This window comes from Erpetoichthys calabaricus, chromosome 4 (genome assembly GCF_900747795.2).
Source record: "Erpetoichthys calabaricus chromosome 4, fErpCal1.3, whole genome shotgun sequence".
Lineage (NCBI taxonomy): Eukaryota > Metazoa > Chordata > Cladistia > Polypteriformes > Polypteridae > Erpetoichthys > Erpetoichthys calabaricus.
The window spans coordinates 287,680,911-287,706,325 of NC_041397.2; the positions used below are offsets into that span (position 1 = coordinate 287,680,911).

At 39.0% G+C, this 25,415-nt stretch overlaps 1 protein-coding gene across 2 annotated transcripts in view; it reads right to left on the bottom strand.

Annotated features, from left to right (window-relative positions):
- arsh (arylsulfatase H) overlaps positions 1 to 25,415 on the bottom strand; it is a 126,365-nt gene that overhangs the window by 5,208 nt on the left and 95,742 nt on the right. For both annotated transcript variants that reach the window (XM_028800877.2, XM_051927221.1), the window contains exons 6-10: positions 13,623 to 14,046; positions 13,290 to 13,426; positions 8,709 to 8,843; positions 3,947 to 4,109; positions 175 to 296 (exon numbers count right to left, since the gene is read on the bottom strand). In XM_028800877.2, the coding sequence (XP_028656710.2) occupies positions 175 to 296; positions 3,947 to 4,109; positions 8,709 to 8,843; positions 13,290 to 13,426; positions 13,623 to 14,046 (981 nt within the window). The remainder of the gene's footprint in view (positions 1 to 174; positions 297 to 3,946; positions 4,110 to 8,708; positions 8,844 to 13,289; positions 13,427 to 13,622; positions 14,047 to 25,415) is intronic.

The window sequence follows — 25,415 nt, forward strand, 5'->3', positions numbered from 1 at the left end:
ATTATAGTAGGTTTATATTTCCATTACTGTCCCTCTTCCTCTCTACACTCTCTGCACTCTCTGTACTCAGTATATTTCATAATGCCGGTATTCGATATACCACAGCACATAATTCCCTGGATAAAGCTGAAGCAGACAAAATTACCAAAGAAAAAAAAACACAAATTCACTTACTGTTTCGGGGATGCCATCGGACAGCGTGGATGTCTACTCCACAGTAATGAAACATGAACTCATGCCTTGAATGGGGGACTTCATCTTGAATGAGCGGGAGCAGGTCATGGCCATCAATGATTCTAAAGAAATTTAAGAAGGAGCAAACTTATCAATAGAGTTTGGAAGCAGATGTGTGCTCGAGTAGGACAGGATGCGTCACACGGAAAAGAACCTCCATATATATAAGACAGGCAGACAATGGACCCCCACACATGCTGCTATAAATGATACCTTTGTTGATCATTTTGAGTCTGGAGCCTTTATATATGATATAAAATGAAGAAGTAAATAAAGCAACTCTTATTTAATGAAAATAAAACTAAGTCTAGTAAAACACAAAGACCTAAAATGCTAATAAAAATCAGCTCTTTCAGTTCTTGTAGAAGTCAGATTGTTTCATTAATTGTGGCAGCTCATCAAAGGCAAGTCAAACTTTTCTATGTTTCTAACACATTCTTTGGTTTTCAACATTAAAAAAATAGAGCTTGACATGGATCACATCGCCGATGGAACCTCGCTAAGTGGTCTCCAAAACACAATTGATGTAAGGATGTAAAAACAATGCTTTCATATAGCCAAAAGTTTAAAGTATTTGACAATCTTCTGGGTCTCTGGGGTATTCTTGCAGTGCGTATCCTGAACTGTGCCTTGTATGCCCCATGAGCTTGATTTCCTTGTAGCTTTTCTTTCTGCAATTATGGTGGCTATCACTACGTTTCTAGATCACTTTGCTGTAAACACTTGACCACAGATCATGGCCACCAGGTTGCCGCTACTTTGTTTTGTACAAACACTAATTCTATCACAATCTAATGTAGAATCTGATCATGACTTAGCTTGTCTTTAGTGAAAACTTATGAATATTGTTTTCTGATTTAACTTTCTTCCAACCTCTGCTACAGATGATGATCCTCTGATACGCCTTACAATGTTATTTTATAAACTTTATGGTTTGGGATCATTATAAGATGCTATGCTTTTTGGATATTTGACAACACTATCGTTTTTTTTTTTTCTCAATATGCAAACATAAACCTGGAAAACCAACATGGAGCAGTAATTATTTCTTTTTGAAACTAGAATTATATCGCATGATCAGTCATGCAGACTTAACATCAACTATACCTTGCATTTCTGCAATGTAAACATCAATGGTTTTCCATCAGACTACAAGACCTTCCAAATACATCTGGTGGAGCCTTGACTTGGGCCAATGAGGTGATCAGATTACATCTCAACTGGCCTCGCAGGCAAATATAGCTTCAGTCATTTTAAAAGTTATTCTGCTAAAGTTTTAGGCATGATACTGTATTGAGAATTCTGGTTCACTTTGGCTTATTCTTGTATAGCACTCATCTTTGAGTAGAGAGAGCAAACTTGTTAACATGCATAATTTCACTGTACTCTGTTGTATCCAACAGGAGGCACATGCTCCCTGGGAATGTATTCATTTCAGAATTGCCTTTGAACCTACATATACCCCTTCAGTAACCATGGCAGACAAGAGGAATATGGTAACTTGCTTTAAAAATGCAGCTTTCACTCCTGATATAAATATATATATAAATTAAGCCAAAGAGAAGCCTTTGGAGCCATATCATTATCTTATACTGTAATTTTTCAGTGGTGTCTTTGACAATTGTATGCTAATCAGACATTCTTCTTGGTACGGAGTCGACATCACATCTGTGCCGTTAGGGCTTCTGGCTTTCAGACTTCCTTGGAGGCCTTATGTATGCTCATAAGAACTTAAGAAATTTGATAAACGAGAGGAGACCATTCAGATCATAAAGCTTGTTCATTTAGATAATAGCTAATCTGTCCAAATTTCTCATTAAGATACATCTTAAAGGTTGTCAAGCTTTCTGCTTCAACTACAAGACTCAGAAGTTTGTTCCAGACTCTCACATCTCTTTGTGTAAAGAAGTGCCATCTACCTTCAGTCCTAAATGCATTTCCCATTCCTTTCCACTGGTGTCCTTGAGTATGTGATTCACCGTTAAGATGAAAATTCTGCTGGATCAACTTTATCAATGCCTTTGAGGATTTTAAAGACCTGGATTAGGTCTCCATGCTGTCTTCTTTGCTTGAGACAGAACAGGTTTAATTCTCTGAGTCTGTCAGAATGCGACTTGTCCTTCAGATCTACGATGTGCTCAGTTGTTCTCCTCTGCACAGCTTCAAGTGCTGCTATGTCTTTCTTGTAGCGTGGTGTCCAGAACTGGGCACAATACACCAGATGCAGTCTCACTAGTGCATTATATAGTCTGAGCATAACATCCTCGATTTATATTCAGTGTTTTTATGATATAACCAAACACTTTATTTACATTTTTAATCTCTTCTGCACATTGCCTAGATGATGAAAATGTTGTGTCAACGAAAATCCTTTTCAGAGGTCGCTTACATCTTACATCTCATAATTATAACTGATGTTCCTGTTGCTCATGTGTAGCACTTTGCACTTTTCTGCACTAAACTGAATTTTTCAAGTGGTCACAAAGTTCTAAAACTTGTCCAAGTCTTCTGAATTGTTTTTCCTGCCTCCTCAGTGTCCGCCATTCCTCCACTCTTCTTTCTTGCTTCTAAACGTAGTCATGCTCACATTCCACTGTCCACCAATATGGATTAGGCTCTGTTCTTACCAGTTTAGCATATTCAGTGAGATATTTGCAGGTTCTGCTGACCAATGCTATGTATAGATTTAGCCCTCTTCCACCAAGTTTGTACAGTTTTTATGATCTGCCACTACATGCTGTTGACATAACGGTACACTGGCTCTAATTACTGAAAGCCTTTCAATTTCACAGTCTTCACATTCCCACAAGAAGATCCACAACTCTAGGAAAGTCTTACAAATTATCCCGCAGAAATGTACTGTATCTATTATGTATACTTAACATATGTATTTGAAACAAAACACATGTTCATAAATCACAATATTGCATAGTTAGTTTTCAACTCTGGTTACATCTGTACATGTGACAATAATGACCCTACAATCTCCATAGTATTTTACAACTGAAATGTGGTTACCTTTAAGTTCTCTAACTTACAACTTTTGTTCATATCAAATACACAGAATGACATATTATGGAGATAAAGTAGTAAAACTGAAATCATGGGGTCAAATCAAGTATTATCTATCTATCTATCTATCTATCTATCTATCTATCTATCTATCTATCTATCTATCTATCTATCTATCTATCTATCTATCTATCTATCTATCTATTATATACTGCCTTTCACTATCTATCTATCTATCTATCTATCTATCTATCTATCTATCTATCTATCTATCTATCTATCTATCTATCTATCTATCTATCTATCTATCTATTATATAGTGCCTTTCACATCTATCTATCTATCTATCTATCTATCTATCTATCTATCTATCTATCTATCTATCTATCTATCTATCTATCTATCTATCTATCTATCTATCTATCTATCTATTATATAGTGCCTTTCACATCTATCTATCTATTCTTAATGGTTACATACTATAAAACAAAATGTGGTAAATGTACTTTAAATTTCCCTTACTATAAAAATTCAGATATGGCCACTGGAATGGCAATTTGTGATGGAGCTGAGATATACCATTGTGCCAACATCCCAACTTATATGATAAATTAAAATATTAAACTTCGAAAACCGAAAAGACAATTCAGTAGGCCTACTTTAAAGTAAGGAATTTGAAAGGACAGTTCAGCATATTCACCTGTCTGTAGGCAGTTGTCCATTTGCAATATTTACCACAGTTGGGAAGATATCCATTAGACTGGTGGGTTTGTCAATAACTTTCCCAGCTGGTAGTTTGCCAGGCCACCTGATAATGCCTGGTACCCGGATTCCACCGTCCCACCCTGCCATAGCTTTGCCACCTTAAAAAAATTACATATATTGGGTTTAAGAGTTTGTTGAATATCCTTTCTTTAGGATTACTCATAAAATATATCACTCAGATATAATCTCTGACCCAAGGATGCCTGCTATTTGTAAATAATCCAAAAACTTCTCTCATTACATTTTTCAAATTTATAATAAAAACAAAAAAATGCTAATATCACGTATTTATCTTTTTTCAATATTGAGGACATGGCAAAACAAAGAAACAGCTCTTACATCTCATGAAACACATAAATTAAAATAAAAAATGTGCACAATAAGAAAACTATTTGTTATCACAATAAGATGCAAATCAGAAGATATGATAGAATAGAGGGCTCCTACTACAAATAAGAGAAAACATCCTGACCTATTAATAAATTACAATAAAGTAAATTCATATAGCTTACATACTAAGGCAACACAAAGCAACATCTGAAAAGAAAGAAGAATCAGGTAATACAAAAGTGATGGCTAAACATGCAGAATAAGGGACAAGCCATTAACTTCTTAGACACTAAACATGACTTAACATTCTCAGACTTGCTTAAACGAATTCAGAGTCACAGGGACCAAAGTCTACCTGATAGTATCGGGCATAATACTGGTGTGGACAGGGTGCCAGTCCATCACACCCACACACACACACATGAACACACTCACTCACACATGACGGCCAATTTGGAATTGTCGGTCAGCCTGAGCAGCACGTCTTTAACATTGTGGGAGGAAAACCAGAATGTCTCAGAGAGAAACTCACATAGACACTTGGAGAACCTTGGAATTGGAGCCAAGGACAATGAATCAGCAAGGCTAAAGCACCATTAGATACCAAACATCAAAATGAAGAAATAAATAGTACTGAGAGTGATTATGCTGTGCATAAGATAAAGTGCCAATGCCATTGTACACCACTTTTGGCATTCAAAATAATTCAGTATTTATAGGATTTTCAGATTTAAGTGACCTTACTGTGAATTACAAGAACAAAATGACACAACTGAAGATTTTACTGGAGGTCAGAGAGAAATGATTTACTGTTAGATAAACATAAGAGTTACTCTCCTCAAGTTTAAGCATGATAAGAACCATAGCATACAAAATCAGAAATGTGGTGGAAGTGGGGGCCACTATGCAAACAAGGATAATCAATGCTCAGTTTTATTGTTAAAGAAAAGCGACTACCCTAACTGATTTCCATAGACACTTCTCTATGAAGTTGCAAGCAAATAACTTGTTCAGTGCTGTTACTTTCATTTTTCTTGCTGTCCCGATTGGAAAATTACTACAGATGAAAGCGTGTTCAGCCGCAACAATATAAATTTATATGCCACAAGACATCAACATTCCCTGTGCTGATGTTAAAACTATTATGGTTACTACCACACAATATGTTGTTTTGCTCTAGATATGTACAACTCTTTTGCTTATTTTGCTTATACTTTTTTTATTACAGTAGTACATCTGAGCAACATAGTCTCCAAAGTTCAGGATACACAGTAGAACTGCTCACAGAGATCTTAGAGAGATGTCATACAGGGTCAAGAACTGATCTGACATCTTTGGGGTTTAAGATTCAATGCTTTATGGACCGTATCACATAACACTGCCTACAATTACTTGGCCACAGTGTTTCTGTGCTGTCTGCACTGAACAGGAATTAGAAAAAAAATGCAAAGTCAAAATAACAAACCAAAGTTCGTAACCATGAAGACGTGAAATAAATAAAGCTCAGGACGTGGACCTAGAGTTGAAGTCAGGAAAAAGTGTTTAATTTTGTTGTGAAAATGGGACACATAAGCAGAACCATATCGGGCACACATTAGTCATAGTCAATGAGCAGAAATAGAAACAATGATTACTAAAAGTTTTTCTTTGGAAGAATCTGAAACCTAATGAAATGCAGAATGTTGGCCTTTATATAGTTGTGTCAACATCAAACACTCCTGCAGAAGAACAAAATTGATTTTCAACTTTGTGTAAAAGTTGTTGTATTAAAAACGATAATGAAAGTAACCAATGCATTCCTTGGTTTTCAAAACCCAGGAAAAGATGTTGAAAAAAATGTTAAAAATCAAGGAACAATAAGAAAAAAAATTAGGTAGCCAGTCAAATCATTATAGCCTCTTTTTCAAAACCTGAATCAAAGTCACTGTTATACACAATTTGGAATTCCATAGCATGTCACTGTATCGACCAACACCATGTTCAAGGCCACCTTCTCTTGACCCTTTCCATTGTTTATCTACTATTGTTATTTTCTGCTTCCATCTTCTTGTTTTTTTCTTGCCCAGTCAATTCCCACAAAGCACTCACAAGCTTACATTAAAAATATTCTGATGATTCTCATCAGAAACACGGTCAGGATCCAGCAGAGGAATAAAAAAAATGAAAGCACTCACTTTATTTCTTTTTATCCTGCTGAAACACTGATGTTATATGTAAGTGGCAAACTTTAATAGTTTAAAAAGATACAAGGTTCAAATTTGATTACATAATACATACAGACAGTATTTAAAAAGTGGGACAAATGCAATCTGGACTAAAAAAGAAAACATCAAAACCAAGAACACACAAGAATGATGGAAAACAAAAACCTCAAAACAGCAGACAGGAAGAAACCAAATCCAGAAATTCTGAACCAAAATGAAAAAGTCGCCCCTAGAAAAAGTAACCTTCCAGGGTAAACTGGTGCATTGGAAAGACACCGGGCACAAAGGTACACAAAGGTACAATTGGTAATCTGGGCAAACGGGATGGAGAGGAAGCAGACATTTTCCTATTGTGTTTAACAATTAAAGAGTTTAAAGAGTCCAGAGTCTGAAAGTTTAAGGAGACTCTGTTTCAATAATGTCATAAGGTCATGGTCTTCTTATTGCTGGCACGTTAATCTGTGTTAGTTCACATAGGTGACATTTTGTTCTTATTTTATATATTGTTTAAATCACAGTTCATTATTGTGAGTTTTGAACATTCAAATCTTTATATGGCTTATTTCTTATGCCATATACACAAGGTAATCTAGAATGAGCTGCTGATGGGTTTTATTGAGTGGTCCTTTTCTATTTCTTTTTCTTTCAATACCAATGACAACAAAAAAGCACTGGTGAGAGCACTGTCTCTGTTGTTCAACTTGTGTCCTTTACAAGTAACTCTACGCATATTGCAACAACACCTGCAGCAAGGCAATTGTGAACTTATTGTGGCCTTGTCCCCGAACCCAGGTGACGACCAAAAAAGAACGGAAGTGACAAAAGGATTTATTACCCAGAGCTGGTGAACATTCGAAAAAAAAGCCCCCATAAAAACATAGGGGCTGAAGAATAACAAAAACATAGGCCTTATGGCCGTTCTAGCTACCCTATAGCCTCCTTTCCTTGCCTAGCCACTTAGCAATGGCTTCCTCCCAACTCCAAGACCCCCCTGCAGCCCTCTCTACTGTTTCTTGGTTACCTGGCCAGCTCTCAAAGCTCTGCAGGTACCCCTGAGGAGCTCCCCCTAGTGGCACTAGGTTTCCCTGCAGACTTCTCCCACCACAGAGTTTAGTTGTGGAGGGCCAGTCTATCAGTCCTCCCCAATACTCCTGTGATTTTGAATCTGTATGCTGTCTTGTCAATGTTGTGAAGGTTGTCTCTGCAAAATCATTACCCCAAATTGGATTAAGGGAGTCTAAGAGCATTATATTGTTTTACGTTTGTGTCCAGGGAAAATAGCTTGCATTTTACAATATCAGTGGCATAGCTAAGGGTGTGCAGAGGCGGCGGTCCGCCCCAGGCAGCACATTTTTGGGGGCAGTATTATTGGCTGAAAGGCTCAGTACAATTTGTGTGTAAGCAGCAGGGTTCAGAAAAATATCACTCATGAATGAAAAAAGTCAAATTCTATTGATTTTTATCCACAAATGCTTCAAAAATAATTTTCAGACTGTCCTTCTGTGACAGCATCAGACACAGCAGTTGAAATTTATGAGGCAATAACAAAAATAACCATAAACATTACACCGATAATAATTTTTAAAAAGATAAACAATTAATTTACAATTTATAATTTTGTTTCATTATCAATCCGAATGTGTTCTTGCTCTGCTCAGAAAACATCCCCACCTATCACTTGTACACTACACTGGTTCTGGTTTTCACAGCGTAATTACATTAAACTAATAATTAGAACATGGCTTATCAGTGCGTCTATACTATATTCTTGTGTAGTTGATTCTTATAAATAATTATATGTGAAAAATTATTGCTGTTTCTCTATATACGAATAAATCTTTGCAAAATGTCTTAATTTTTCTGTATACGTCATTTTAATTTTCTATTTAAATAGGTTAACATATTCAGATATTTTGGAGGGCGGCAAATTGAAGCACCACAAGCAGCACAAACTCTAACTACGCCACTGCACATTATATTCTTTGTTAGAAAAACTACTTAAAGTTGAATTAATAATATCACAAAACAAAACATCTAATCGAATAACTTGTTTTGTCTTGAACTGTATCCCTGCCATATGTTAACTCATTAAACATCTTTCAGTGAGTCGTAATTTGCTAAGTATTGTGTTTAAATAATCTAACAGAAGTGTTTCATTCTCACCTTTGTAAATTCCATTCCAGCCTCCAATTTGACCACTGGAATCTGCATGCTCCACATGTCCTCCATGGTCAGAGGTGAAGTAAACAAATGTTTTCTTTGATAGGCCTAGATCTTCTACCATTTTCACAATCCTGCCTATATGAAAGAAATAAGACACAAAAGAAGAATAGCTCCACAAACAAGAGGGTGGCATTCATTTCTTCTCATTTGTTCTTCAAGCCCTGTTCTTCTGGAGTTTTTTCTCACTGCTAATTGGAAAACAAATGTATCTTTTAAAACAAAATATGGCAACAAAAATACCCCTAAATCTCAAAGGAACGCTAGAGAAACGTTGTGACAGAAAAAATGAATTGAAAAAGCCCAAACCAGCTACGCTTGAGTCCAAATGTTGCTACAGGCTACTAAAGGCTACATTTAGACTGCAGGTAAGAGTGACTCCGTAATAATTATTGGCTCATAATATATTTTTTGATTGGCTGTTCAAAACAAATTTGCAAGATATTTAATATCTGATAGGATTGTGCATTCATATCTGTCCTAATTTGGGAAAATAATATATATTAATTCATCAGAAAGATGCAACCAAATAGATAACTATGAATAACAGTTAAATGCAGACTACAAATCATTTGCAGTGCTGGACGTCAGCACAGTTAAACTGTCATCTTACAAAGACGAGTGCTTAAAGATGTTTTGACTGAAATCGTCTTTGCTAGATCTGTGTCTCAGAATAATATGTGCATTTCACAAAGCATGTACTGTAGCAGATGGACTGTACTTGCAGGCTTTCTTTTAAGTTTGCCTTTCACATTTCTCTAAAAAGATTGAGTATTTGTCATATGAGTGAAAAAGAAATGTACTATTTTCCAAATGTAAAAACAACCATTTGAAAAGGTAGCCTTGTTTAATCCTTCAGACTAACAGATAGTTTACAGTGATGTTGACAACATAATCATAATCTTACCATGCAGTCCCATAAACATATATATTAAATTTAGGTCCCTGAAATAAAATGACTAGACAAAGATAATCACAAAATTCAGTGAAATCAAAATATAGTGGATATATGCAAATCAGGAGATATGATGGGATAGGGGGCTCCTAGTAAAAAACATTCTGACCTAGTAATAAAATACAATAAAGTAAATTCATATACTGTAGCTTACACACTAAGGAGCAAAGCAACATCTAAAAGAAAGAAGAATCAGGCAATAAAAAAATGATGGCTAAACACACAAAATAAGGGACAAGCAATTAATTTCTTAGATTGTAAGAAGTTGCTTATTTTCCCATTTCTGCACAGATACTTTGCACTTTTTTCTTCCATCAAGAAGAAAGAAACACCTTATAAATAGTAAGAAATCTTTCATTATTATGAATATTTCAGTGTCTCTTGTGTTTTCTAATGAGGCAAGATGAGCTCCTTTAAGGCTTGTTTTGAGTGGTAGTGGCACATGGCTAATTATGCATGCAAACAAGCCATGCAGTGCTGAGGGATCAGTATTGTAACTCTGGTGGCAGTACTCTTAATATTCTCATTATGATCAGCTAATGCACTCCTAAAATGAAAAGAATGGATTTGTTTGGTTTTTTTTAATGTATGAGAGGTGGATCAAGTCATGAAAGTTATATGTGAGAGTATTGTGCATGGCTACTATTGCTCTGTGATGTATCGCTGGCTTCACAAAGTATCATGGGGTATTGGGAAAAAATTCTTCGGCTAAGCCAACTGCATAGTGAATTTCCAGAAAAATATCTGGCAAATAATGTCACTGGTGAACATAACATATTTACCATAAAAACACTGGTGAATTTTGCAGATCAAAACTAGTGGGGACATAAATCAGCATGCCAGCTTGAAAAGATGATCACCACCACAGGGCAGTATAACTATTATATTTATTAATGGAGCACCAGAATATGTGTAAGAGAATGGCAGCTTGACAGAAGCATGTTTGCTCTTCTAGAATGACAGAGGGCAGGCGACCCAGGAGATGTTAAAGGTCCTGTCTACCAAGAAAGGGAGTGAGGCTAGAAACAGAATGCAAGAGTTGATAATTCCTCCTGGTCGCTACAGAGCACATACATCCAGGCGGATCATACAGGTCAGTGTTTTCCCTCTGGCTAGGCATACAGATGGGGAGATACTTTGGAGGTGTAGGCTTTCTACAGTAATTCTCTTAAAGAGAGTTCCAGTCTTGTATCTCTGGTTCGAATTAGGAACACTCTGATCTTTAGCAGTTTGCTAGGAAAGGAACCTGAGATTAGGTTTAAAGCTGACTAAAATCAAATGCCTACTGGATTTACAAGTGGGAGGAAAGTTGCTGGTAAGCACTCAAATGATGAGAGTAGGAGCAACCTGGGATATAAGAGACAGAGTGCTTTGTGCTTGTGGTACACACATTACAATTCAGTAGACATATGATATATCCATGGACTATCAGAATAAATAGTTTTATTCAAATAAATGCCTGCATGTATTTTGTTTCCCTCCCCCCACTTACCTTTTGCTGCTACAAGAGCTCCTCCTTGTGTTGCATCGATCTCACTGTCTATCTATTTAACCTATCAGAATATATTCACTGGCCACCAGGTTAGAACCCCCCTTTTCCCTTCAGAACTGCCATATTTCTTTGTGGCTTAGATCCAAGGTGCTGGAAACTTTCCTAAGGGATTTTTGTCCATATTGACAAGATAGCATCACGCAGTTGCTGCAGATTTGTCAGCTGCATGTCCATGATGCAAATATCTAGTTCCACCACATCCCAAAGGTGCTCTACTGCATTGAGATCTGATGACTCTGGAGGCCATTTCAGTGCAGTGAACTCGTTATCAATGTTCAAGAAACCTTTTGGGAGATGATTTGAGCTTGAGCTGGAAGTAGCCATCAGAAGATGGTACACTGCGGTCATAAAGAGGTAGACATAGTTAGCACCAATACTCAGGTAGGCTGTGGCATTTAAATGATGCTCAGTTCATAATAAGGGGTCCAAAGTGTGCCAAGAAAATATACCCCACACCATTACACCACCACCAGCCTGAACTGTTGATACAAAGCAGGATGGATCCATGCTTTCATGTTCTTGATGCCAACTTCTGAACCTACCATCAGAATGTTGAAGCAGACATTGAGACTCATTACACTAGGTAAAGTTTTTCCAATCTTCTGTTGTCCAATGTTGGTGAGCCCATACAAATTGTAGCCTCAGTTGCCTGTTGTTAGTTGACAGGAGCGACACTCAGTGTGGTCTCCTGCTGTTGTAGCCCATCTGCTTCAAGGTTAGACATGTTGTGTGTTCAGAGATGCTCTTCTGCATAACTCGGTTGTAACGAGTGGTTATTTGAGTATACTGTTGCCTTTCTATCAGCTCAAACCAGTCTGGCCATTCTCCTCTGACCTCTGGCATCAACAAGGCATTTTAACACAGACAACTGAGTCTCACTGGATATTTACCCTTTTTTGGACCATTTTCTGTAAACTCTACATATGGTTGTGCATAAAAATCCCTGTAGATCAGCAGTTTCTGAAATCCTCACACTAGCCCGTTTGAACTTCAGCAGGTCATCTTGACAATGTCTACATGTTTAAATGCATTGAGTTGCTGCTATGTGTTCGGCTGATTAGATATTTGCATTAACAAACAGGTGTACCTAATAAAGTGGCTGGGTGAGTGGAATGTCTGTCTGTATGTTCCCATTACAATCCTACACCCTTTGACTGATCATGACCATAGCTGATCTCTAGGACCATATGGACAAAAGAGACTACTTTGAAACCTGCAATTTTGACTATGGGGGGCCAAGGTAGGATTTTGTTTTCCATGTGTGATATTATTTGCCCACCAGTTCCACCTGCAGGTAAAGAGCAAGTGAAACATCTGAACAAACTGAAGCCAAGCTAGCAGACAAAATGGCCAGAGCTTAACATTACTTACCCAGGCAATGCCACATACTGCTTCTATCTACTGTAACACAGAAAGGAGTGTTATGCACTTTTACAGGGGTGTGTTGGGTGAGACCTGATCGAGAGTTGGAGTGCAGCACAACACAAAGGAGAATCAAAGAGTTGTTGTTTAACTCCTGCTTTGTTGACATTTCTTCATAGCTGAAGCAGTTCGAGCTGTCCACCTTGAACTAAGAGGACAAGTCAGACATGACAGCGGTCATGGTTACAACCCAGCAAGGAGTTACCGCAATTTTGAAATCCAATTGGAACCAAAAAGAACAAATTCTCAAGTAACAAGAGCAGAGAGACTGATAGAGAGGCAGTGTGGATGATGGGTGGGACAGCTAGCAATAACAGGTTCACCATTTAAAAAACACATAAACCATGGCTTTCTTAACAAATTCTACAGTTATACCCAGGCAACACTGGGTACTTCAGCTAGTAAGGTATGAATTGAAGTGAATTAAACTGCTCTAGTGATTGTGCTCCACGGGGTAATTTTAACAGCCAATATTCACTCTTCAAGTACGAGTTTATGCATTTTTACAGCTGGAAACTGTATTAGTTTTTAAACTCTTCTGCTGAAATTGTGCTTTGGTGAATGTGATCTTAGTGCTACAGCCTTACCATCTTACCTGTCATCCAGTCCATTTCTTCAATATTATCACCATAAAGGCCATGCTTGCTCTTCCCCTTAAATCCCTCAGACTCAAAGAGAGGCGAATGCACATGAGGAAAAGACACAAACAGGAGAAATGGATTATCCTTATTTCTGCAATATATAAAAACAAAAAGATCAAAACATGCTAATTAGCAATCGAGGGGCAAAAAGTCTGCCACTATTATATAAAACTCTAATTATTCATTAACAAAACTATGGTGTATGGAGCCATCCACCACATGCTTCAAAATTTCCTATACTGCACATTTCTTATTATTTTAGCAATGAAGAAAAGTCAATGGCATACCTCTGAAGGAAGCCTTCAGCCTCATTCAATAGTCGCCGTGGAAGAGTTTCAAGGGCCATTGGTTGCTCTACGACTTCACCATTCCTCATGATAATGCAGTTCCAAATATTAATGAACTGAAAAGGGAAGTACCAAGCGCTGATACACAAAATGTACAAGAGGACAAGCAGTAGTATAAACTTCCAGCTCAAAACAAAAAGGCCAAGTAGTCGGAGGGAGACCACCGTAAGAATAGTCAAGCCTATAATCTCAGAGATTTTCCAGATAAAAATCCTAACATCAGGTATGATCATCCTTCCATGTCCTTCTTTGCATTCACTGAAAAGAGTAAAGGGCATTCCATAAAAGTAGTCAAAGCCATGGTTATTGGGGTGATGGCACAGATCGTCCCGGCTTTTACAGTTCACACCCAGATGCCATTTTCCTAAATAAGAAAACAGAAAACAAAATGAACTTAAAAGAAATTAAAAGTTGTGTAGCTTGGCACTCTGTATCAGCAGAATAGAACATTAGAACATTACAACAGTCTAAATGAGAACAGGCTGTTCAGCCCAACAAAGCTCGCCTGTCCTATACACTTATTTCTCCAAAAAAAAACATCAAGTCGATGTTTTGAAAGTCCCTGAAGTCTAACTGTCTACCACACTACTTGGTAGCTTATTCCAAGTGTCTATCGTTCTTTGTGTAAAGAAAAACTTTCTAATGTTAAAATTAAAACTTCTTGTTATGCTTGTCAGTACCAGTCAGATGGTCAAACGAGGAGAGGTCACAATCCGGGAAAATACACTTCCATTCGCACCTCCTACTGATTCAGTCTACACTGCGTCATGCTAAGGGGTCTGTGCACTTCATGTTGATAAACCCTCTGCTCTCTGGTGGCTATCAAATTTGCTATAGAAGAAATGTTTTCAAGGAAGAATTGCTTTGACCTCTGCAATCAGCTGTGAAACTCATCTTGTGTGCTCTCTTGGCTTCTTTCTTCAGATAATAGGAGCTTTCCAAGTGCAGGAACTTCCTTTTCAGGGACCAATGAGTTCCTGTATGATGTAGGTCTTGGGTCACTTGTGGTCCCTGGCCGCTTCCATATGTTGTGTTCCCTCCGCACAACTGGAAACGTAAACCTTATTCAAAATATGAGATGTGCAAAGAAGAATGATGTGGTGCAAAGTTTGGGAGTTCATGAGGAAGATTATTACATCGATAAAGTGCATGGCATGGTGCACCAGAGAATGCAACTATGAAGAGTGATGCAGTGCAAAGTGCGGCATGATCAGGAGTTCACAAGGGAGATTTTTGCTTCAATGCAGTGCATGACATGGGAACTACTGAGGCGGATATGAAGAATGACATCTTCACCGATAACTCTCTAAAATCCGAACTACTAACAGATTTGTAAGATGGCACCAGTGATTGTGCTAAACCAATCAGCACAATTCATCAGCTGAGCCCCACCCATGATAGCTTCTGGTTGAAAGAAAACTGCACATCATTGAGTAGGAAGTAAAAAAAGTACGAGAAACTTCCTACCAGGAGCTACAAATGGTCTGAGTGATACTTTGTAACCAGCCCAGACCTTCACTTCATGGCTATTTGGGTCTTACAAAGGAAAGACTCCCTTGATCATGTTTTGGATATTTGAAATACTATGTGAATTATTTTGTATGGAAAGCTGTATTGGTATAGTTCTATCTGAATCTCATCATCATCATATTCCAAACTAGTAAACAGCATACAAAAACATAAAAGTAATCAATCAGATTATTGTGTATAAGTAATACAAAATAACAATACACATTCATCACAAATATGAGCTCCTCAACATGAGAAGAGGTGCCTCTCATTCTGCTGTGATTTTTGGATGACCCATAAAAGAAATACTTGACAGATTAAAGAGCTGAATTGCTGATGGTTACATTCCAAAGTAGTTTTGTCCTACTACTTGAATTTGAATACTAATAAAGTATTTTAAGTACATAAAGGGACTAGTAGTCCATTGCCAAATAACTTAAATCCATTAGCAATAATCATCAGAATGAGATAGACATCACTCAAAGCAGCAAGGTCTCAGCTGGTCTGATGAACAAGAACAAAGGCAGCCGCCTGTCTTTTGTGCCCATTCACACTTATGCATTGAACATTTTCAAGGATTTGGTGTTTTCTAATTCCATTTCCAGTCGCCATTTTGTGCACTGTGGGGTGTTCCAGTGTTGTAAGGTGACTGTTGTGTCTCCAGAATGTCTTCTATAACTTGAATGCTTTTAATCCTGGCGATCAGAGTACTGAAGTGAGTGCAGAGTGTTGCGAGTTCAGATATTGGGTTCTCCCTGTTCTGCAGCAAATTAAGTCTAGAGGACAGTTCTGAAGTCTCTCTGAGACAACTAGGGCAACATCCTGAGAAATTCCAGGATTACACAAGGATATCGATAAGCACAAAAGTACAGGGATATTCAATAAAGTCTTTATGATGTTAAATTAATTGGTAGATTACCGTGAAAATAGGTGAGGTTAGGGTTATGATCCATGATGCATCAATCATGGATGCATGATTAACAGCAACTTGTCACAGAGGTACACTGAGCTACATTACATAAAACCCAAGAAAGTTGTGATACACTTTACAAACCTAGGAAGGTTCAAAAAGGCAGGTGGAAAATCTCAGAGTATTGAATTAATAGAAGAATTTGCAGAAGAGAGAAGAGAGAGGAAACACACAACAGTGGAACATGATTAGGGATGCAGGACAATGAACACAGCATAAGGAACAGCGCGAGAATAGCTGTGGCTAGCTGTTAGTTGGTGTTTGCAAATTTATGAAGCGTTTCCCATGGGAAGGAGCTGCCTTTCAGTATACAATCTTTTATTGCTAAATAAACATGCCCAACTTTGAGTTTAACTGTTTTTCCATCTCCGTGGTCATTACAATATTGTCCATTTCAGTTTAAATTTTTTAATGTTTAATCATACTAGGCTGTCACAGTTTCAACTGAATAAAACTATGTAAAAATATATTGTAACCTTCAGTTTATTTAGATTTCTTTTAAAAACCTGTAAGGAAAGGGATAGAGGCAGTGACTTCCTGCAGAAACGCTACAAAAATCCTCTTTGTTTTTTTTTTTAACCAGCATTTTACAAGCATTACCATTCATTTCAGTGGAACAAGTATTTGTCTGCTGCGGTGGGTTGGCACCCTGCCCAGGATTGGTTCCCTGCCTTGTGCCCTGTGTTGGCTGGGATTGGCTCCAGCAGACCCCCGTGACCCTGTGTTCGGATTCAGCGGGTTGGAAAATGGATGGATGGATGGAAGTATTTGTCTGACATCACGCAAAAACTGCTACAGACAGAAGTTTTCTAAACTGTTACTATTAAAATGTGTACAGTAGATGTGAACAGTGTGGTGATAATCTAATCTTGCCAGTCCTGTAGATGGTAGCAGAGTACCAAAGCAGTAATAACTTACTATATACAGTATTATACAGTATTATACAGTAGAAGAGGTTCTCTTAGCAGTGGCCAGTTGCCACCAATATTTGCACAGAGTAGATAGATAGATAGATAGATAGATAGATAGATAGATAGATAGATAGATAGATAGATAGATAGATAGATAGATAGATAGATAGATAGATAGATACTTTATTAATCCCAAGGGGAAATTCACATACTGCAGCAGCACCTTACTGATACAAAAAAAAAAAGTAGTAAAGAACCTAAGAAAGATATTTACTATTATTGTATAACCAGTAATGACAGACTGCACGCTAATGTGCAGTGAATACACCTGACTTATAGTTTTCATCCTCTTTCTCTGTAGATTTATCATTTGTTTTCCCAGAGGTTGATGCACTTGCTGCTTCCTGAGCAACTCTTCTTTTCTCCACTTGAGTGGCCCGCTTCTTCTTGTCTTTCGTCGGCATCTTTTCACGTTAAAACTGGTTAAGTCAGTTTTTGTGCTGCAATTACTTAGTATGTTTTTCTTAGTTTTTCACTTAAGCAGGCACTTATTTGTTCAATCTGCCTCAAGAATGATTTAAGATATGAAAAGGTAGGGGAAGTTACAGCGAAGGTGGTAGGGATGAGAACGGCATCCGTACACATGAATTGCTGAGAGTTGATTCTACAATAAAATAAAATAAAAATAAAAGAGTAATAAAAATCACCACCCTGAAAGTGGACAGTAGAGGTCATGTAGTATATGTGTACCAAATTTCAGGTCAATAGGTCAAACGGTTTGTGAGCTACAAGTGATTTAAAATCCTGGACAGACAAACAGACAGCCACGGTAGTGTATTATATAAGAAAATTGTAATAAACCCAAGCCTGCAGAAATGGGTAGGGATGGCATCAGGAAAGGTATCCAGCAATAAAAATCACAACAAAACCTATAAAACATTGACCCCATATAGAAGTCTGTAATTGTAATAACGTCTCCCTAAATATCCCACAGTTTGTTCTTATTTAAGTAAACAAACAAAACAAATAGTGTTATTGAAACTAAAGCCAAATAAATTTAAAAGCACTTTAGAAGTGTTCTGATCTAGTGGTAAACCCTAGAAAAATACACAAGTCTGCATTGACCCTTATACTACAGATGGAGAATACATGTAACAATTTGCGGAAAACATACACATAAAAAACAGAAAAGTAGAAAATACATTTACAGTAATCCTTCCTCCATCGCGGCGGTTGCGTTCCAGAGCTACCCGCGAAATAAGAAAATCCGTGAAGTAGAAACCATATGTTTATATGGTTATTTTTAGATTGTCATGCTTGGGTCACAGATTTGCGCAGAAACACAGGAGGTTGTAGAGAGACAGGAACGTTATTCAAACACTGCAAACAAACATTTGTCTCTTTTTCAAAAGTTTAAACTGTGCTCCATGACAAGACAGAGATGACAGTTCTGTCTCACAATTAAAAGAATGCAAACATATCTTCCTCTTCAAAGGTCAGGAGCAGATAATGTCAGAGAGATAGAGAAAAGCAAACAAATCAATAGGGCTGTTTGGCTTTTAAGTATGCGAAGCACCGCGGCACAAAGCTGTTGAAGGCGGCAGCTCACACCCCCTCCGTCAGGAGCAGAGAGAGAGACAGAGAAAAACAAACAGTCAAAAATCAGTACGTGCCCTTCGTGCTTTTAAGTATGCGAAGCACCATGCAGCATGTTGCTTCACGAAGCAGCTGCACAGAAGGTAGCAACGTGAAGATAATCTTTCAGCATTTTTAGACGAGCGTCCCTATCGTCTAGGTGTGCGAACAGCCCCTGCTCACACCCCCTACGTCAGGATCAGAGAATGTCAGCACAAGCGAGAGAGAAAAGTAAGTTGAGTAGCTTCTCAGCCATCTGCCAATAGCGTCCCCTGTATGAAATCAACTGGGCAAACCAACTGAGGAAGCATGTACAAGAAATTAAAAGACCCATTGTCCGCAGAAATCCGTGAACCAGCAAAAAATCTGCGATATATATTTAAATATGCTTACATATAAAATGCGCAATAGAGTGAAGCCGCAAAAGGCGAAGCGCGATACAGCGAGGGATTACTGTATTAAAAAATACTAAGAAAAAACAGCCATGTTAAACAATACAGTAACGGCACCATTAAAAAATGTGCCTCTGCCTGATTTCCTTCATTATTGCAAATTTTTGAAAGAGAATGCTTTCAGTTCTATGCCAAATTGTAATATTAAATAAACGGTACCGCAGTCAGCAGTAACACATTTGTTTTCAACTTATTTCATTTATCTAATGAACAAAATTATCCAACAATCTGTATGTTCACTCATTGTTGCTTTCTGGGAGGAGGTAGAAATAGTGAATTAATATAAATACATAGGAACTAACCTAGATAACAATCTTAACTGGAATGCAAATACAAAAAAATATTCTCTAAATGCAATCAGTGCTTATTTCCTCTCCTTAAACTCAAACTATTTAAAGTAGACAAAGAGAGGCGAGATTGTGTTGGTTTGGACATGTGCAGAGGAGAGATGCTGAGTATATTGGGAGAAGGATGATAAAGATAGAGCTGACAGGGAAGGGGAAAAGAGGAAGGCCTAAGAGAAGGTTTATGGATGTGGTGAGAGAGGACATGCAGGTGAGGGGGGTAACAGAACAAGATGCAGAGGACAGAAAGATATGGAAGAAGATGATCCGCTGTGGCAACCCCTAACGGGAGCAGCCAAAAGAAGAAGATTTAAAGTAGACAAGGACCTCATGTTGTCCTTTTATCCCAGTATGATTCGACCTGTTATCACTTTCAGTTTCATTGCCTTGTTTAGTGGTCTGACAAACCAAAATTTAAAAAAGCTCCAACAGATTACTAAGCATGCAACTAAAGTTGTTGGAGCTGAAGTAGAGGATCTGGCAAGTGTGTGTCAGAGGACAATGCTAAAGAAACTGGAAATCATCTCAAGTGATGACAGGCATCCATTAGATAGAGATAGATACTTTATTAATCCCAAGGGGAAATTCACACACTCCAGCAGCAGGCATCCTGATACAAAAAACAATATTAAATTAAAGAGTGATAACAATGCAGGTAAAAACAGACAATAACTTTGTATAATGTTAACGTTTACCCCCCCCCCCCCAGGTGGAATTGAAGAGTCACAAAGTGTGAGGGAGGAATGATCTCCTCAGTCTGTCAGTGGAGCAGGACAGTGACAGCAGTCTGTCGCTGAAGCTGCTCTTCTGTCTAGAGATGATACTATTTAGTGGATGCAGTGGATTCTCCATAATTGATAGGAGCCTGCTGAGTGCCCGTTGCTCTGCCACAGATGTCAAACTGTCCAGCTACATGCCAACAATAGAGTCTGTCTTCCTCACCAGTTTGTCCAGGCGTGAGGCGTCCTTCTTCTTAATGCTGCCTTCCCAGCACACCACCGCATAGAAGAGGGCGCTCGCCACAACCGTCTGATAGAACATCTGCAGCATCTTATTGCAGATGTTGAAGGACGCCAGCCTTCTAAGGAAGTATAACCGGCTTTGTCCTTTCTTACACAGAGCATCAGTATTGGCAGTTAAGTCTAATTTATCATCCAGCTGCTCTCCCAGGTATTTATAGGTCTGCACCATCTGCACACAGTCACCTCTGATGATCACGGGGTCCATGAGCGGTCTGGGCCTCCTAAAATCCACCACCAGCTCCTTGGTTTTGCTGGTGTTCAGGTGTAGGTGGTTTGAGTCGCACCATTTAACAAAGTCATTGATTAGGTCCCTATACTTCTCCTCCTGCCCACTCCTGATGCAGCCCACGATAGCAGTGTCGTCAGCGAACTTTTGCACGTGGCAGGTCTCCGAGTTGTATTGGAAGTCCGATGTATATAGGCTGAACAGGACCGGAGAAAGTACAGTCCCCTGTGGCACTCCTGCGTTGCTGACCACAATGTCAGACGTGCAGTTCCCAAGACGCACATACTGAGGTCTGTCTTTAAGATAGTCCACGATCCATGCCACCAGGTATGAATCTACTGCCATCTCTGTCAGCTTGTCCCTAAGGAGCAGAGGTTGGATTGTGTTGAAGGTGCTAGAGATGTCTAGAAACATAATTCTTACAGCACCACTGCCTCTGTCCAAGTGAGAGAGGGATCGGTGTAGCATATAGATGATGGCATCCTTCGCTCCCACCTTCTCCTGATATGCAAACTGCAGAGGGTTGAGGGCGTGTTGAACCTGTGGCCTCAGGTGGTGAAGCAGCAGCTTCTTCATGGTCTTCATCACATGTGATGTCAGAGCAACAGGCCGGAAGTCATTCAGCTCACTAGGACGTGATACCTTTGGGACTGGGGTGATGCAAGATGTTTTCCAAAGCCTCGGAACTCTCCCCTGTTCCAGGCTCAGGTTGAAGATTCGCTGTAGAGGACCCCCCAGTTCTGATGCACAGACCTTCAGCAGTGCAGTATTATCATTACATGTAGAACTTAAACTTCAGTAAATCAGGAAGGATGATCGCTTTGAAAACCCAAACAAATTGCTCCAGAAATTCCTTTCTTCCCAGTGACATACGACTTTTTAATAAGGAATATCGGAGAAAATGATTAACGTTTGAAATGTATCCTGTTACCATTTTGGTGTAAATATGCATTTTCAAACTGCCTTACCTTAACCTGTCTTGTCCTATTTTCTTTCTGTCTTTTTATTAGATGCATCTGAGAAAGCAAATTTCATGCTTTTTTGTGTAAATGTGACTAAATAAAGCAAACTTGAACATTGAACCAATAACTGAAACTGTGTGAAATAGTAATTGCCCCCTTACATTTAACCCACACCTGCATACACAGAGATGTACATGAATTCCTTGCAATATGCCTTGTATTGCAGAAATATCCACCAGAAATACTGAGTCTAAACTCCAAAGCTGGTGGCAGATTGGTGGCAGCAGGCAGCTCCTCTCCTCTACAGGTAGACATCTGGAGTACAAAGTGAAGGGCAGGCTACTGAGATTGAGTGGCCCTTTAATTGGAAGCTGGGGCTGAAGATGGCAGGGACACAGAGAATCATAGCTTTAAGAAGTTAACCTGACCACAGAAATGATCAGGGGATTAACTCTGCAAATGATTCAATGACTGCAGCTTAAAATAACTCATTCAGAATTTGGAGAGCAGCATGAGTGGTGGGAAGGCATGCAGTGTGGCATAGTGCGGCTAAGACTTTAGACTTTAAACTCCGAAGTTGTGGGTTCAAATCAAATCTAATATACAAAGACAAGCCGAAAAATTGTGAGAACGGGTACAGAGGATGAGAGGGAGTGTTGGTGAGCAGTAACTAGTCACCAGATCTGTCAGTCATGCATTCAGAGATGTAAAGGAAGGCTCAAAGAGGCCATTAGGTTATGGTTTTACACTGTTTAAATCTTCCCTTGGTTTTGTTTTTATTTTAGTTAAACATTTTTCATCATACGTTGGTCTCATTTGGCATCATACTGTGTTTGGAAATAGCATGTGTAAGACAGTGGACGCTAGGTGGCACTTTTGCCCACCTTTTCCCCAACAGACAGATGCTCGGGACACAAGTTAAAAGCAAGTTGAAGTGTGTTAATTTTCTTCTTCTTCACAGTGCCTTTTAAGCACTACAGCCACCATAAACACAATAAATTAACACAATAAATTAACACAATAAACCTCCCAGCAAGCTCTGTCAACTACCTCCCAACTCCGGCTCGCTTGCTGGGTTCCCAACAGTCCTTCATATAGTCCTTGAAGTGCTTCTGTCCTTCCGCCCACGTGCCTTGCTAGCACTTCCGGGGTCAGATGGAGAACTCGCTTTTTCTTCAGCCCAGAAGTATTTTGGGGCTCCCGTCCTTGTGACTTAGGAGCACTTCTGGGCTATGGATGAGGCGTGACTCCTCCGGTCTTCTCACATCTCCTCCTGGCGGCACCCACGGTACTCAACAGGGCTGAGAAGCTGCACTCCAAGTCCCAGAATGCTCTGTGGGCACTGCTACACTCCAGGGGTGCTGCCCTCTAGTGTTTTGGGGGAGGCAGTGTCCTGGAAAAGCTGCCTTTCCCCATCCTTCCATCTCAGAGGCTTCCTGGCCAGAATGAGCTGCCGGCTGTCCGCCACACCTGATTATGCATTTCATTTTCCACGCTACTATTTATTATTCTACATTGCGAGATGGCAGGTTTCAGAGATATGTCGGATGCATTAATCAACCACCAGCGGAAGTAATCCACAGATATTACTTCATTGCAAATTTATTATCTAATTTAACTGTTACACTGTCTGAGATTACTTCTCTTTGCAGTGTCAGATTTTTTTTCTGAAGCCAAACATTTCAAATTCAAAGACTCACTTTCAGCAAGTCAAAGAAATTTCAAAAATGCAATGTTAAAGGATAATTGTTTCATAAAAACAAAGTGAACCAAAAATTCTTAAGTAAGAAGAGAAGCAGGAAGAGCAAGTTGTTGAAACAGAGTTCAGACGACAGTGCTGACCTCTGTCAATGTGTCTGTTCACAGCACTAGGTGATTGGGAAATACGAGCTTCCCAATGAGAAGTTTCATGTAAACACATTGGCAAGTGGTAGCTTTCAATGGAGTAATTCAGAGATAATTCTGTTACTCAGAATCTATAAGTGCAAACATAACAGTAATCATTCCCGTCATTTCTGTGTGTAAAATAAAAACAATAATAATTAACTTATCCAGAAGGAGTATTTCATAGTCACGTTATATCTGTAGCAATTCAATAACCACTTAACTTGTGAAAATGTACGTGAATAGAGCAAAGTGGTTGGATGGAACGTCACAAAGGTGAAAACCCCCACAGGATATGAATGCAGCATTAAAAATAGGCAGCAGTCTGAAAATTACATGACGGCCTCATAATTAGGATGACGGCCACTGTAACAGTTTAAGTGACAAGATGATATATAATATATGACAAAAAACACTATATCCTCTCTACTTTTCAGCCACACTAAATGAAGTTAGTAAACTTTTATGACCTAACCTAAAGCAACTCCTCACCCACCTAAATAACTCTTATTAAACCTGTGATTGAGATTAATATTTACAGAGAAAAAAGAAGTGTTTTCTGTTCAAAAGGGGTTCTAATTGTGTTAAACATATATGAATATAGAGGCATAGTATATCTAAATAAAATTTTAGCTGGTTTGTTTTTCATTTTTGTTTGTTCACTAATCACACAAAAAACAGCTGAACCAATTTTCACAAAATTTTAAATGTCTGTTGTTGTTGGTCCATTTTATACTGTAATAGGAAAGGCTTTTGGGGACATTGCAGCAGGTGGCCATGACGCCTCCACACTGGGAGGACCGGGGGAGCAAGGATGGCCAGAGCGTTACCTCCCCCGGGATGCTAGATGGCAACTTCCTTGAGTTGCAGCAGTGTCTCTGACTCCTTCCGGGCTTCATGGGAGTTGGAGTTTGGTGCAACCCTGGGATCCGCAGGCGCCACCAGGGGGTGCTGCAGCAGAAGATACTAAGCCCTTAGTTTGTGCTGCCAGAATGGAGTCATCAAGCCCCTGGAGCACTTCCGGGTGCCTTATAAAAGGAGCCAGCAGCAACTACTCGGGGAGCCAGAGTTGGGAGGAGCGACGAAGCTTGACCCATGGAATGGAGGAGAAAGGAGACCAAGAGAAGGAAGAGAACTGTTTGGGTGCTGTGCTTGTGCTGGACTGTGTTGAGCTTGTGGGAACGGGGAAGGCGTTGCCCACAAGGTAGAAAAGAAAATAAAAAATCAGTGTGTGCCTTGAACTTGTGTCCCACGCTTGTCTGTGTTGGGTTCGGGTGGCAGTGCCAGCCTGGTTGGTCCACAACATAAATCACCTTTTACCAGAATCAAATATTCTTTGGCTGGCCCAGCACTGTTTCAGCTGTGGAATGGCCAAATGGGGGAGGCAGCTTGAAGGATGAGGTCTCCAGGACTCTATACAAATACAAATCTTATTATGGGATATATCATCTACTGTTAAATTCTGCTCTGTACTTCTAAAATTTATATATATATATATTTTTTTATTTCTTACTATATTGAGAAATTGTTCTGTGTACTGTACTGTATTGTATTGACCCCCTTCTTTTGACACCCACTGCACGCCCAATCTACCTGGAAAGGGGTCTCTCTCTGAACTGCCTTTCCCAAGGTTTCTTCCATTTTTCCTACTAGGTTTTTTTGGGAGTTTTTCCTTGTCTTCTTAGAGAGTCAAGGCTGGGGGGCTGTCAAGAGGCAGGGCCTGTTAAAGCCCATTGCGGCACTTCCTGTGTGATTTTGGGCTATACAAAAATAAACTGTATTGTATTGTATTGTATTTACCTGTAAACTATGGTTATA